Source organism: Amia ocellicauda, chromosome 4 (assembly GCF_036373705.1).
Source record: "Amia ocellicauda isolate fAmiCal2 chromosome 4, fAmiCal2.hap1, whole genome shotgun sequence".
Lineage (NCBI taxonomy): Eukaryota > Metazoa > Chordata > Actinopteri > Amiiformes > Amiidae > Amia > Amia ocellicauda.
Window position 1 is genome coordinate 15,588,191 of NC_089853.1, and position 13,078 is coordinate 15,601,268.

Genomic DNA, 13,078 nt, shown 5'->3' on the forward strand with positions numbered 1-13,078 from the left:
TTTGCAGATGGATCACATTGGTTTACTGTAAATTGATTGAATTGGTGCTTATGTTGGTGAGAGCCACATGTAAAGTCAGCTTCAAGGTTTAACATCTACTCTCATGTTATGGAAAGCATTTTAGTTTGGAATGCCTCCTTTTAAAATACTGCAGTTGTATATAATGTAATGTCTGGAATTTGGAAACGTAACCCAGAAGGTGTAACCTGTTTGTCAGTTTTATTTTCTGTTGTTAACTTCCCAATATCTTTTTAAAGACAGCACACTGCAATTGTTGTTTGTTGTTCTCCCCTAGGATCTGGGCGTTGTATCCATTTTACTTGCTTGTGACATCATTTCATCCACTAATTTGTTCGCTAGAATCTAGATGGATGGGAATCCATTTCTGTACGATGCATTTTAGTAAAATTGTATGTTTGCAAAACTAATTGTTCTACAGTCACTGACAGAGCTATGGGATGGGAGCCAGGCTTGAATCAGAAACCTCCTCATCATGACCATCCATTTCCCTTTACCACAGCATCACTTAGCTTCCTGGACAGAAGTGAAAGAGGGATGTTGGAAAGTTTAAGAGGTCATTGCTAACTCCTCTTGCAGTGATCTGGCCAGCTTGTAACATCTGTGTGGTTCTCTTTGGCATATCTCCCTGGGGTAACAGCCAGGAGGGCGAGAGAGAGCTGCAGTGTTGGCATGGCTCTGCAGCGTAGTTTTAAAGGAATGCATTCTCATTGAACTTAAAAGCACAAAAGTCACAAATCTTATAAACAAGATCTAGACCATTCATTGAATCTTTGTCAAGGGAATTTTGTCAGCTACTTGATACAACTTTGTTTGAGGCCTTCAGAGGTCTTGGCACACAAGAGCTCTGCAGCCCAGTGATAAAAAAAGAGAGAAAAAGTTTAAAGAACACACAAAGACGACATTTATGAGGAAATACATTTATTTTGTAATGCCTTCAATTACTTTGATGATCTTGAAAACTCTGAAGGAAAAGCAAAACAAATAAAACATATGTTAAATGTAAATCATTACGCAAACAACAGGCATATATCCATAAAGTAAGTCAGGTGATTTGACCGCAATATTGGCAGTCTGATAGGAAGCAGCAACACGCTGATAACTGTATATTGGTTTTATATAACACCTAGGATTTATATTAGAGTCATCTGTCAGAACTGGCAGATAGGTTACTTAATACCTCAGTGCTTTTAAATCTTCCATTAGCCCCTGAGTGTTTTCAAAACCTGCTGCTCTAAGTGTTTAGGAGAGCCCAACCCAGTGCTGAATATAATGACAGTCAAGAGTGTATTATAAAGTTCTAGCAGGAAAAATGTTATTTACTACATTTCCTTGTTTTACAGAAGTGAACATTTTCAATAGCTGTGTTCTTCATTTAAACAGTATTATACAATCTATTTTAAAAAGGAAGGGAGGTGATTCAAACCAGTCCGTTTTCTCGAAGTTTACAATCAACACACCTTTTGAAAAATGCAAATGTCTGAGTGCAATTCTTTACTGATATACTGACAAAAATACAGACTGAAATAAAAATTGTGGATTACAAATACGCATTCTGATATGAATTCTAAAAAAAAAAAATCTCAAGCGTTGCTCATCTTTAAGGATTTACAATATTTATAGATTTAGTTTGATTTTACTGAATATGATCACATTTTAATTAGAGAAAGAATGATAAAGGGATGTGTTGCTTTATAGTACTGAAACACAAATGAATTACCTGATTATTGACACTCTGAGTTCCCGAGCCCATGGAGATATTCCCAGTCATATAGAAGGTGTTATTTTGTGCATTCTTCGCTTCAGAGTCTGATGCACTGGGTACTGCAAGAACACAACAGTGACAATGTTTCAGAATGGCTCCTACTTCATTGACTTAGTATTGAATATTTTCCCTGTTTAATTTATTACTGGAGGAAAGTGTTTACATGGAGATTCATTTGTGATAAAACTGGTACTATACCTTTTGGAAATAGCAGTTCAGTCCTCTCTGTGTGGCCATTCCTACATGTCAGTTTGTCATCCTTTACCCTGCTCAAAAAATGGTATATTGTTACGTATCAAATATATTCATACATTTTAGAGGTAATGCAAAGACATCAGCACACTGGTTTTACAAAGCAAATCCTCATTAACTGCTGATCAGTAGCAACACATGTAGGCACAAGAAAAATAAGACAAATTGCATATTGTAAAAGTATCTCGTACCACAATAACATTTGCACACTGCTATTATAATGCATATTTGTTTACCCTACAGCTTGCAGATTTACAGCTGAGTACATACACAAGGTCTTTTAGATGTTGCAGCAAGAGAAATCTCAAACTCTGAAGGCAATAGCATCAAGACCCCCTGGCCACGTCTTGCACAATGCAGCAATGCACATCTTTTGAAATGCCTGGTAAGTCTACCCTGACCTTCACTGATCTCAAATCACCGTACATGTCATAGATGTCATCTGATCCGCTCAGATCTGTCCATTCGTAGTCTGCAGAACAGTTTGGCACTGTGCAAGGGCTGCATATGTGTTGACACAGGCCAGGCCACTGCTCCATCAGAGTCTTTATCTTCTGGATAATGGCCTGAATCATGTCCCACATCTGCTGGAATTCTGTTGACAGCAAGAACGGGGTATAATGACATGTTATTATATATTGACATAATGACATCACTTCTCAAATCCTAATCAGGCTTTTTATGCTAAAACACATTCTGAAGGAAAGGCAATTACAAATAATCTAAGTGCTAGAATAAGAACACTGTAAGAAGTGCAGGGTGTTGCAATTTTCCTTAACAAACTGTTATTATAGTATATGTGCTGTTGTTATCTGCTACAAACTGGATCCCAGTTCGGTCTTTCTTGAACATCAGAACCCATCTTACTGTTATCTTCAGGTCTCCTGTAGCGAATCTCAATGAACTGATCTTCTTCGCAGTTTTGTTTAAACAGCAGGGGCTTTGCGTTGCACATGACCAGGCACTGCTCTTGTCCTACCCAGTAAGGTGCATACAGGGAGCATGCCTTGATGATGAGCCTGGAGAACAAAGCCCATAACACAGCCTTGTCATTCACACAGATCTCAATATTACAGTATGCATGGACAGATGATTGAAATTAAGCACAGGGCTACCATAACATCACCACATATTGTAGGAACAAAGGAAATTTCACACTTGTTGATCAGTCACCCTACATCACTTGAAACAAAGTTAGGTCATTCAATGGGTAACTCACGACAATCTTTGTAAGGTTTTTATGTCCACAGCTATGACTACGAACTGAACCTTTCATACAAAGAGCAATATACAGTATGTGGATTGGGAGCAGCGATAACACATTAAACCTACAACTTTAATTAATTATTGGCAAATATAAGTCACCTCAGCTGAAGGATACAGCTAGGTTTAAATAACATAGGGGGGAATTGTCTGAAGATCTTAAAATGCAACAAGATCCATTGTGTAAAAAAAACCTCAGATACCCACAAATGGCTCTGTATCTGAATTGCAGCTTAATGTTCAAGGATGCAGCCTCATCTCCATGTGGAGAGCCTGACTTCTAGCCAAAAACGGCTCCCCCTACCTATGGAAGAAACCATGAGGAATTTCTGGAAGGAAGTAGATGCGCACTCTGACATCGGTCAGTTTGTCTTCGCCCCACATTCTGGAGACTGTCGAGTTGTGTTTTAACAGGCTGGGAAAGAGACAGGCTTTTGTCGGGGCTTCGGTTCCAGACTTGCGCCACTGCTGATGTGGAACAAACTCTCTGGCCTGTGGATTGAGGGCTTTCGTGGGTGTGGCAGGCAGGCAGATCTCAAAGTGCTCTAAGAGGCTGAGGAGCTTGCTTTTCTCGTGCCTGGTGCCAGCGATCTCCTCCACAAAGTCCTCATCCTCGGAGATGTTGCCCTTCTGGAGAGTCATTTTTACCAGCAACCGCATAGCCGTGCTGTGGAGAGTGGCTTTGCTGTGGAAATCCTCCGCCCACATATTCCTGTCCTTGACCAGGGAGTTCTCGGTCAACAGCAGCTCCCGGGGAATGCACTCCAGCTGCTCCTTCAGGTCAAGCCGGACAATGATCTAGGACAACAGCGAGATGGAGCTTCAATACACGCAACGCAGATTCATTGTGGATTACCAATACAAAGTAAGGACAGGTATACAGTTGCAGTAGCAGTCTGGTGTGTTTCAGGCCTACCAAAAGGCATGTTGCTTTAAAACGATACTGCCGGAACAGACCAGCATTCTAACAAATAATATGTCAACTCGACTCATGCACTTTTTTTTCCATCTGCTTGAAATTTGGAATTAATATAAATAAATAACTTGTTTGATTTTATATGTCATCACAAAGGCTTACAAATGGTAGGGGGGAAAATGCAGTGCGGCTGTGTTTAGTTGTTATCTTTCAAGTCGGAAGCACTGCCCAAGGGGGAGTGGTTTCTGCGCACTTCCGTAGTAACCTGATTGAAAACATTACTCTATCAAAGCTGCCATTGGCCCCTGTGCTCGTCACTCAGAACAGGTCCCTTCCCACTTCCTGTTCTATAAAATGTGACGTCTGCGCAGGTTCGTCTTCTTTTGCCATTTCAGCTGGACCCGAGAATGTGAGCTCTCTGTGTCTTGTCTGTGAACTACACTTATTATCTATGTTTTTAAGTTGGTTGGCTTCATGGCTGTGTTGTTCGCCACCGTTTTACTTGCTGTATTGATAGCAAATCCGATTCTGTTCCATCCGCGCACAGGGGCTCCGGCTGCGCTTTCGGTTTCAGTTTCATTTTACAAATAGAGCACTTTTAAAAATAATAGTCGTGTTTATATAGTGCCTTATATATTCCGACTGCTTGCTCTGTGTGTCGTAAGAGATCTCGCCTGTGTGAGGGGCTCCTCTGCCAGCTTGCACCTGCAGCTGCGGCCTGGTGGCCTACTACCCTCAGCCCCCTCAGACCCCCGACCCACGTCAAACACGGTGTGGTTTAGCCTATGGGCCTACACGGCACATGTATCTGGCACTGTATCTTGGAATATACAGTATTCTGTCTGGCAAGGTTGTGTCTGGTTGGTGTTGAAGTGCCCCTGTGTCCATAAACGTTGCCAGGTGGAGACGCACTTACAGCAGCAAGCCCGGTAGGTGCTCCACTTGTCACGGCGGCATGTTTCCCAGGTCACGCACGTGTGTGTGCTCGGTGATGAGCTCCTCTCACCCCCGCCATTGTGTCGCTTGCGGACGACGCACCTTGCCTGCCTAGGGGGGTAAGATCCTATGCCCCGTCATACTGAGCACCGACAGCAGGCTGCGACTTCTGGGTCAGCTATGGCCTCCCACTGGGTGCTGCCGCAATCAATGCCACCCCGCGATCTCCCACTCCGGCGAGTGACGGTAGGGGTTCGGTGGCTCTGGACCTCCACCTCTCCCCGAGCCCCTCCATCTTCTCCTCCAGTCACGCAGCTTCGGAGACGGCCGTGCCTCCCACGCCCGCTTCTCTGCCTGACGTCTCTGCACACAGACTCAGAGTTTCAGGCGGAGCTCATGGAGAAGGAGCTGGTCTCACCCACCCCTCATCCTCTGTTGAGCAAGGACATCCCTCCTGCTCCTGTGGGACAGGACCCGGAGTTCTGGGCGGTGATTCAGAGGGCCGTGGTGTGTCTCCAGCTCCCCTGGCCCTCTGATCCTTTCCCGCCGCTCTCCAGGTTCGAGAGAAATTAGCGCTTGTAGTGGCCCACACATATATAACATGTATAAACAGCAGGACTGTGCCTCCGCTCTAGCCTGTGTAGAATGCAGTTCATTGCCACTGTTCCCAGCTGATGGCGCTCGAGCCCTCCGCACTGTTCAGTTGAGTAGGATGCTCCTGTGCTGTGCAGAGGCAGCATGAATGTTCCCACTGCCATGCGATATACATTGTTGTTTTCAGCTCAGCTACTCTGTTGACTAGCCAGCTATATATTATGTTGTGTTTCAGTGGGTCTGTGGCCCTGTTCCTATGGATCAGGGGTCCACTGCCATGATAATGCGTGGAGGCCCCACAAGTTGCCCGCGCCAAATATTGTGCAAGTAGATTACAGCCTCGCTCCTAGCTGCACTAGTAGAGCTGCCAGCCTTGCTATTGTAATCGGAGGCTGTTAGAGTTAACGTCGAGCAGTCCTTGCTTCTGGGCGGCCCAGGTGTGGCCCTACGGGGCCCCTGGGATTACTGTCTGGAGTTGTGTTGCCGAGGTCCCCTATTTGTACACCTCGGGGCACCCTTTTGCTGTCTCCTCCCTTGTTTTTTTTTTTTTTTATACAGTAACCCCTCCCCCTTGGGCAGTGCTTCCGACTTGAAAGATAGATTGCGAATGCTACCCCGGTTATCTGAAAAAGGAAGCACTGCCCAAGGGTTGCAAGGTCGCACGAGAGTCCTAGCTCCCGGCAAAAGAGGACGAACCTGCGCTTACGTCACGTTTTATAGAACAGGATGTGGGAAAGGACCTGTTCTGAGTGACGAGCACAGGGGCCAATGGCAGCTTTGATAGAGTGATGTTTTTGATCGGGTTCCTGCCCCTTGGGCAGTGCTTCCTTTTTCAGATAACCAGGGTTGCATTCGCAACCTCATTTTTTTTCCCTCTTTGACTATTGAGAAGTATAGTAATACCTTGAACAATGTGATGAGGAATGATGGCTTTACAAACACCGTCTCAGAGAGAGCTGGGATTTCTTCATACCACACTATGATGCCGATGTAATGAAGGTAGCGCAAGATTCCCTTAAGGTCGTCTTCATCAAGCTTCCCAACTTTCTGTTTTATGTCTGTCAAGAGTTGGGTCAGGGAAACAATGCCTAGAACAACAAAACAGAAAAAATGCTTTTAAGACTGAAGAAACTAGGCATTCAAATGTTTTTTTTGTATATTGTATATTTCACTAGAGCACATTTGCCAGATCTTAAAAATAAAAATAAAAAAGACAATCCCAAACTGGAAACAGAGAAGGAGAGTAAGGGAAGACCAGTTAATGAAATCAAGAAGGAATGTTTTGGCCCAGATTCAACCCTTCCACCAATAGAGATATTATAGGCCTTGATAGTTTGCTTCCATTCAAGGGAAACAAGCCATCATGTGCTGGACTAATAATTGACCATTGTTGGTTAGCTTAGGTCTTTATTTTTTGGAAGATTTATCCATTTTATAAAAGCTTAATACAGAAGAATTAACAACATCTATCCTATTTGGGCCACGTCTATGACATGTTTACCCATGTTTTTGTTTTCCAAACACACACACTCTAGTAAACTCTATCACTTTTATCTTTCTGAACAGAACTGTAATTCTCAGCTTCACTACAGGCAGCAATAGAAAATCAAGGCCAACCATGCTTAGGAAATTGGTTGTCTTTAATGAGGTCCTCGATTGCGGACTCCACTGCTTGGTAGATATGAGGGAGCTTTTTCACTACATTCGGAAATGTCTCAATATCTTGCACGAAGTCCAGAATCTTCTCTTGGAGCTGTTCGATATCCTTGTAATTTGTGCAGTCAATGGGAACAAGGTCGAGGCACTGTCAACAGAACACAACCAGATGAGTCACAGACCGGTCGACATTGGCTTTACTAGCTGCTCTATATTGTATAGCAACTCAAGCCTATATATTTTCTTAGGGTGCCATGATGGGCAGTTAAGATTGTGAACTTCTCATCACTTTTAATTGGATTAAACAGGAAATTGTGTTGGCTAACATACATAGGTAGACATTATTAAAGTGTGGAAATAGAAAAGGTAATAAGAAAAGTACCTTTAAGCTATAGCTGGCCACCTGATCAAGTTTGTTTGACTGATCAGAAAACAGCTTTGGCTCGATTTTGTCATCGATGTTCTTTCTGCGTTGATCCAACATGAGTTCCCTCTTCGCCAGCATGTCTTTGATTTTGTCCCCAATGTCGCATTTCTTCTCTTGCACCTCCCTGTCATCTCTACACTTGTCAATGTGAGTTCCCACCGGCAGGATGACGGAATCAGGAACTCTCATCATCACGTTATTAATCCAGAAGCTGACTTTCTCTTTGAATGACTGCGGGTCATCAATATTGTAGCTGAAAAATCCCCCCCCCCAAAAAAAGGTTTGTTAATGGCACAATGAAAATGTAAATTACACTAATTAATATAATATAGGACTGACACAAAACCAAAATAGGACCTGCCACTTCTGGGAAAAGAAGTGTTCAATTTGGAGGTTGTAGTTATGTGTGTTAGCACTGAAATATAAAATGTATCTAGTTTTGTTTGGTTTATGTTATTGTAGGCACAGTTTACAGTAGATTGTAGTTTGTTTGGTAATTATTTTTGAATGCAATAGATTTTATTAAGATTATTGTATTAAAATAATAGTTTTTTCAAATTGTGAAAAGTATGCAAAGTATGCAGAGCAGTTCAGTTTTTACATTTAATCATTAACCTGGCATCACTCTCGCTAAGATGATAGACTGAGACTCGATCATAGTTGGCACTGTACAATAGTGGGAACAATTCATAATCTGGTGATAGAGTCGTTAGGCAAAAGAAAGAATCACAAAGACTCAAGCAAAGCTTTTTCATGCACACAAAAGCGAGTACAAATGAGTGAGTTCCACATTTAATACATCTCACTTCTCCTCTAGACCTTGGGTTGTGCAACCTGTTATTCTAGGTCTGATATAGTGGTGACTCTTACCTGGCTAGGTCGATCACCAGGATTACCAGGGCCTGAGGGGTGATGAAGACATGGTGGGTAAGGTAGTACTCTTCCTGGCCAGCAAAGTCCCAGAAGAGGAAGCGGAAGCCCTCTATTTGCACCTCGCTGATCTCAATCCCCACAGTGCGGTCCTTGACGTCCACCATCACTGGCTGTCTGTCCTTCAGGCTGCGGCACAGGGTTGACTTGCCCGCCATGGAGGAGCCCAGGAACATGGTCTTCACCCTGCGCACAAAATCCGGCTGGGATAACTTTAGCTGCTTGAAGTAGCTCCGGATCTGCTTCAGCCCCCCGATGCAGACCTCATCCGGGGGCTCCCGAAGGCGGTTGGAGGCTGCCCTGAAAGTCACCAGGCTCTTGTTGTTGAAAAGCTCGGCAGGAAGCTCGGAAAGACGGTTATTGTCCACATAGAGCTCCCGCAGGCTGGGCAGCCCCACCACAGCCTCGGTCAGCTCCTTCAGGTAGTTGTGGGAGAGTCCGAGGTGTAGGAGGTTCTTGCAGCAGCGGAGGTCAGTGGGCAGTTTGCTCAAGCGGTTGGTGCTGAGCTTCAGCAGCTCTAACTTCTGCAGCTTGGGGAAGATTTCTTCAGGGATGCTTTGGATCTTATTCTGGTTCAAGTAAAGCTTCTCCAGGTTGACCAGAAACTGGATTTCCGAGGGAAACTCAACAAATTCATTGCGTGATAAAGTGAGTTCCTTTAGATTGATCAGTTTAGAGATGCCACTCACATCTTTAAATCGGTTCCTTTCTAGGTTAAGGCTGAAAATGTTGATGTCTTCCAAGACTTCCTGGGGCAGTACTTTCAATTTTCTTTTTGACCAATCGGCTATTTTGGCCTGTAGAAGACCTATAATGTAATGTAAAATACCAGGTTAAGGTCAGTAGATTCCCTAAAGAAGAATGTCGAGTTAACACGTAAATTGCATTTATTCCATAGATGGGCACAGAGGCTATCACCAATAAGACAAAATAAGAAGTAATAATGTAATGGAGCTAGATTTCTCTTTCAGTGCACACCTGTGACATACTGCACATTGCAGAATTCGTGCAGTAGAAATTTACATGTCTCATAGCTGCATCAGGGGTTGAACCTACACTTTGCACCTACTTTTACGTTATAGGGCACATTTATACACATGTATTGGGTATGGTCCTTTTCGTATAGGTAAGATTTGAATAGTTATGTCTTAAGATAAAGTGGACCTATGGAAGCAAAGTTGGAAAAGATCTTCATCTTTAAGATTGAGAGAGATATTACTGTTGGTTTTAAACCTCCTGGGGATTGATACTTAGTTAAGTAAATATATAGTATAATTAACATGAATACATTTGTTGAGCATCCTGGAAAACATTGTACAGGTTTAACTTCCTCAACAAGTGATTGTTTTCCTAAATACAAAAGCAAGAGCTATAGTGCAACAATATTGGTGAGTCCCATTGTTTTTATGACATGCAGAAGAATTGCATATTAATGATTCAGTCATTCATGAGATCAGAGGTTAAAATGCAAAAGATACCAACAGCCATAAAATAAAGTAAAGGGTTCTGGAAAGCAGTAGAAAACATCAGTAGAATGGTGAGTAGACCTGACCTGACCCGACCTGAGTAGATTCTAACTCGTTGGATACCAAACAAAACCTTGTTATTATAAAACGCATGTTCTGGATCAGAAAGTAATTTTAAAGCCCCGGCAAAGCATCCATCAATCAAACAGTTTCTTAAAAGACCGCTGCTTAGTTAAAGCCAGCACTGAAATAATGATTTTAAAGCGTTAAACATCCTAGGTTTCAAACTTTAGACTTAAACACTAAGACAGGGTCCCTAAAACAGTGAACAGAAATAAAACTGTTAGATGTCTGTTTTAGATCTTTATAGTTTTTTTCTTGGTACAGGGTAATGTCTAGCTCTTATAAATGACTGAAATAGTCTTAGGGGGCTATAGGGCTAGATGTTTTATTTAATTTTAAACCATGAACAGAGTGATGTGCTTTTTATACTTTTCTCTTCACTACATCATGACAGGCCGCCCTCTTAGAAGAGAGAGAGTGGCCCCTGCAGTGCTGCCCCCCCCGCCAAATCCTCCAAACACCCACAATCCATTTGTTTAATCATCATCATCCTTCAAGGGGGATATATAATCCATAATCCAACATATTCTCCTATTAACAGAATCCAGTTACGCACATTTGATCAAGATGTCAAAACCATAATTTATATCTGTTATGACCTCTTTCAAGAACGGCCAATCAGCACCATCAAACATGATTTCAGTATCCTGTTTTTCTTGCTCCTTCTCAACCCTGTCAATAGGGTTTGTAATCAGGGTCCTCCTAAACAACAGCTTGCGGTCAGCAGTCACAGTTAGACACCTCACAACGCTTCCAGAACTCTGAAAGCTTTCCCATTCACAACTTTCAAAGCCCTGAATCAGAGGGGCCGTTTCGGGGTGTCTTGTCCCCTCTTGCAGCACTTCTAGTGCCTTATCCACATGTCCAATATTTCTCCAGACCATCACCTTCAACCAGTCTCAAAAGGTGCCGACGTATCCTCCTTCTCTCCCAAAGCAAAAAGCTCTACACCGATATAACTCAGATCCCTTTTAAAGTTGTAACCCCGTCAGGCACCACAGGCCAGCTCCCAGGACCGCTCAATCTTCAAATTGATTAGCGAAGAAACCCTAGCACAGGTTTTCTTCTCACGGGGTTTCTTGTTGATGTTGTTGGACATTTTGAAGAGGACAGATTGTTTCAAGCACTGAGAGATGAAGCTGTGTTGCCTAAAAACAATGCGGAATCTTAAATAGAGAGGAGAGTTTCCAGGAAGGCACCTACAGAGGCTATCAAACATAAACAGATAGCCCAAAATAACCATAATTCTAATTCATAATTTAAAACATAATTCTACATCTACCAATGTGCATCACCCAATCTGTTATCTATCATCACCCAAATAAGATGGGACAGTTGAGAAATTACTTCTAGACTGGGATAAACTAGAGTGGAAAATTTTAAGTCACACTGTGAACATATTAGGAATTTAGCCAGAGCACTGGCTAGTATTTCAAAATAGTGTCAAAGCATCTTTAAAGACCACAATTCAACAGGAACTCAGTTTAAGGTCTCATCCCAAAGATGGTGTTGTTGTAAAGCCCAGTGTCCTGTCCACGGTCACCATCCTGGGACTTTGGGTTTTGAATGTGTGGTGCAAGGGGAGGACTGCCACATATTAGTCCAGTAAGCATTGTTTTTTCCATTTGATGTCTGCTATCCAAGCAATGATCGGGCCCAAGCTCTCTCTTCAGATCAGACAAGATCAGGCTGGTATAGCTGCTCTGTTTCAAAGGAGTTTTCTGATGAAAAGACAATGGTGGGCATCTTGACCAACTAGTGCAGTGACTGAGTTTCACAATAACTGGCTGCTGTTATTTTGCACAGAAACAGTGCCTTGATTGTATTGCATTGGCCTCTTTGCACTAGACCTATGGACATTCTGAAATTACAGCCAATTCATTACATTGAATAAGGCTGTCCATTCTTTTTCTTGCAAATGTAATTCAGTTACATTATTTTATGATTTGTAATAGCTACATTAATCAGAAATTCCCCATCTTATACAGAGAATCAATGCATTACATCTGTGTGGTTTTACACCTGCTGTATATTCATAGTTAATTATTAATCAGCACTGAAACTGAATCGATTTGTTAATAGTTTCAGTGCCGATTAATGTTTAACTATGAATATCTATTACACACACCCACGCAGACTACGTGTAGAGAGTTTCTGCTACTATATTAATGCAGATGTACATTCCAGATTGTAAACTAGTACAACCACTCACATGCAGAACACCACTTTTTTGATACACCACTAAGCAAGAACAACTGTAAGCTATACAAATCATAAAAGACTGTAGCTGTACTTGCCATTTCGCTGAGCCATCTTGTTGATCAGTCTGATATATGTGGCTTCTGGCTTTCCGGCAGTAGTGTGCACAGAAAATTCATAAGCCATCTGAGGCCTAGATTTCTCTCTGAACTTCCTGAAAGAGGCGTGACTACGGGCTCTCTTGAATGCCTGGCAGCTGAAGAGCAGCTCTCACAAAAACATACATACTTTCCCAGGCTGTAACATGAGCACTGACGTCTTTAAAAAAAAAAAAAAAAAAAAATCTAGATTTTGAAATCTTCCATTTATTAGCAAAGGCTGGGAACAAAGCATGCAACTTCCTTCATCCTGTTTCACTTCTCTAATGCCCTGAAAAGTGTATGCTGTATAATCAAAAAAATATGAAGGCCACATAATTTACTGTAAAAAAACAAAAAAGTAATCAGACCACTTTGTCGAGCTACACAGAAAGG

The 13,078-nt window shown here is 42.4% G+C and overlaps 1 protein-coding gene across 1 annotated transcript; it reads right to left on the reverse strand.

Annotated features, from left to right (window-relative positions):
* Positions 1–922: 922 nt before the first annotated feature.
* On the reverse strand, positions 923–12,940 carry LOC136747839 (malignant fibrous histiocytoma-amplified sequence 1 homolog). Its single transcript, XM_066701083.1, has 11 exons — positions 12,644–12,940; positions 8,698–9,565; positions 7,783–8,080; positions 7,362–7,548; positions 6,648–6,832; positions 3,603–4,096; positions 2,903–3,054; positions 2,462–2,630; positions 1,982–2,049; positions 1,739–1,842; positions 923–982 (listed from the first exon to the last, which is right to left on the reverse strand). Exons 1-11 carry the CDS (start codon positions 12,729–12,731, stop codon positions 956–958), a joined length of 2,640 nt encoding a protein of 879 aa, XP_066557180.1. The 5' UTR covers positions 12,732–12,940; the 3' UTR covers positions 923–955.
* Between the last annotated feature and the right edge of the window lie 138 nt (positions 12,941–13,078).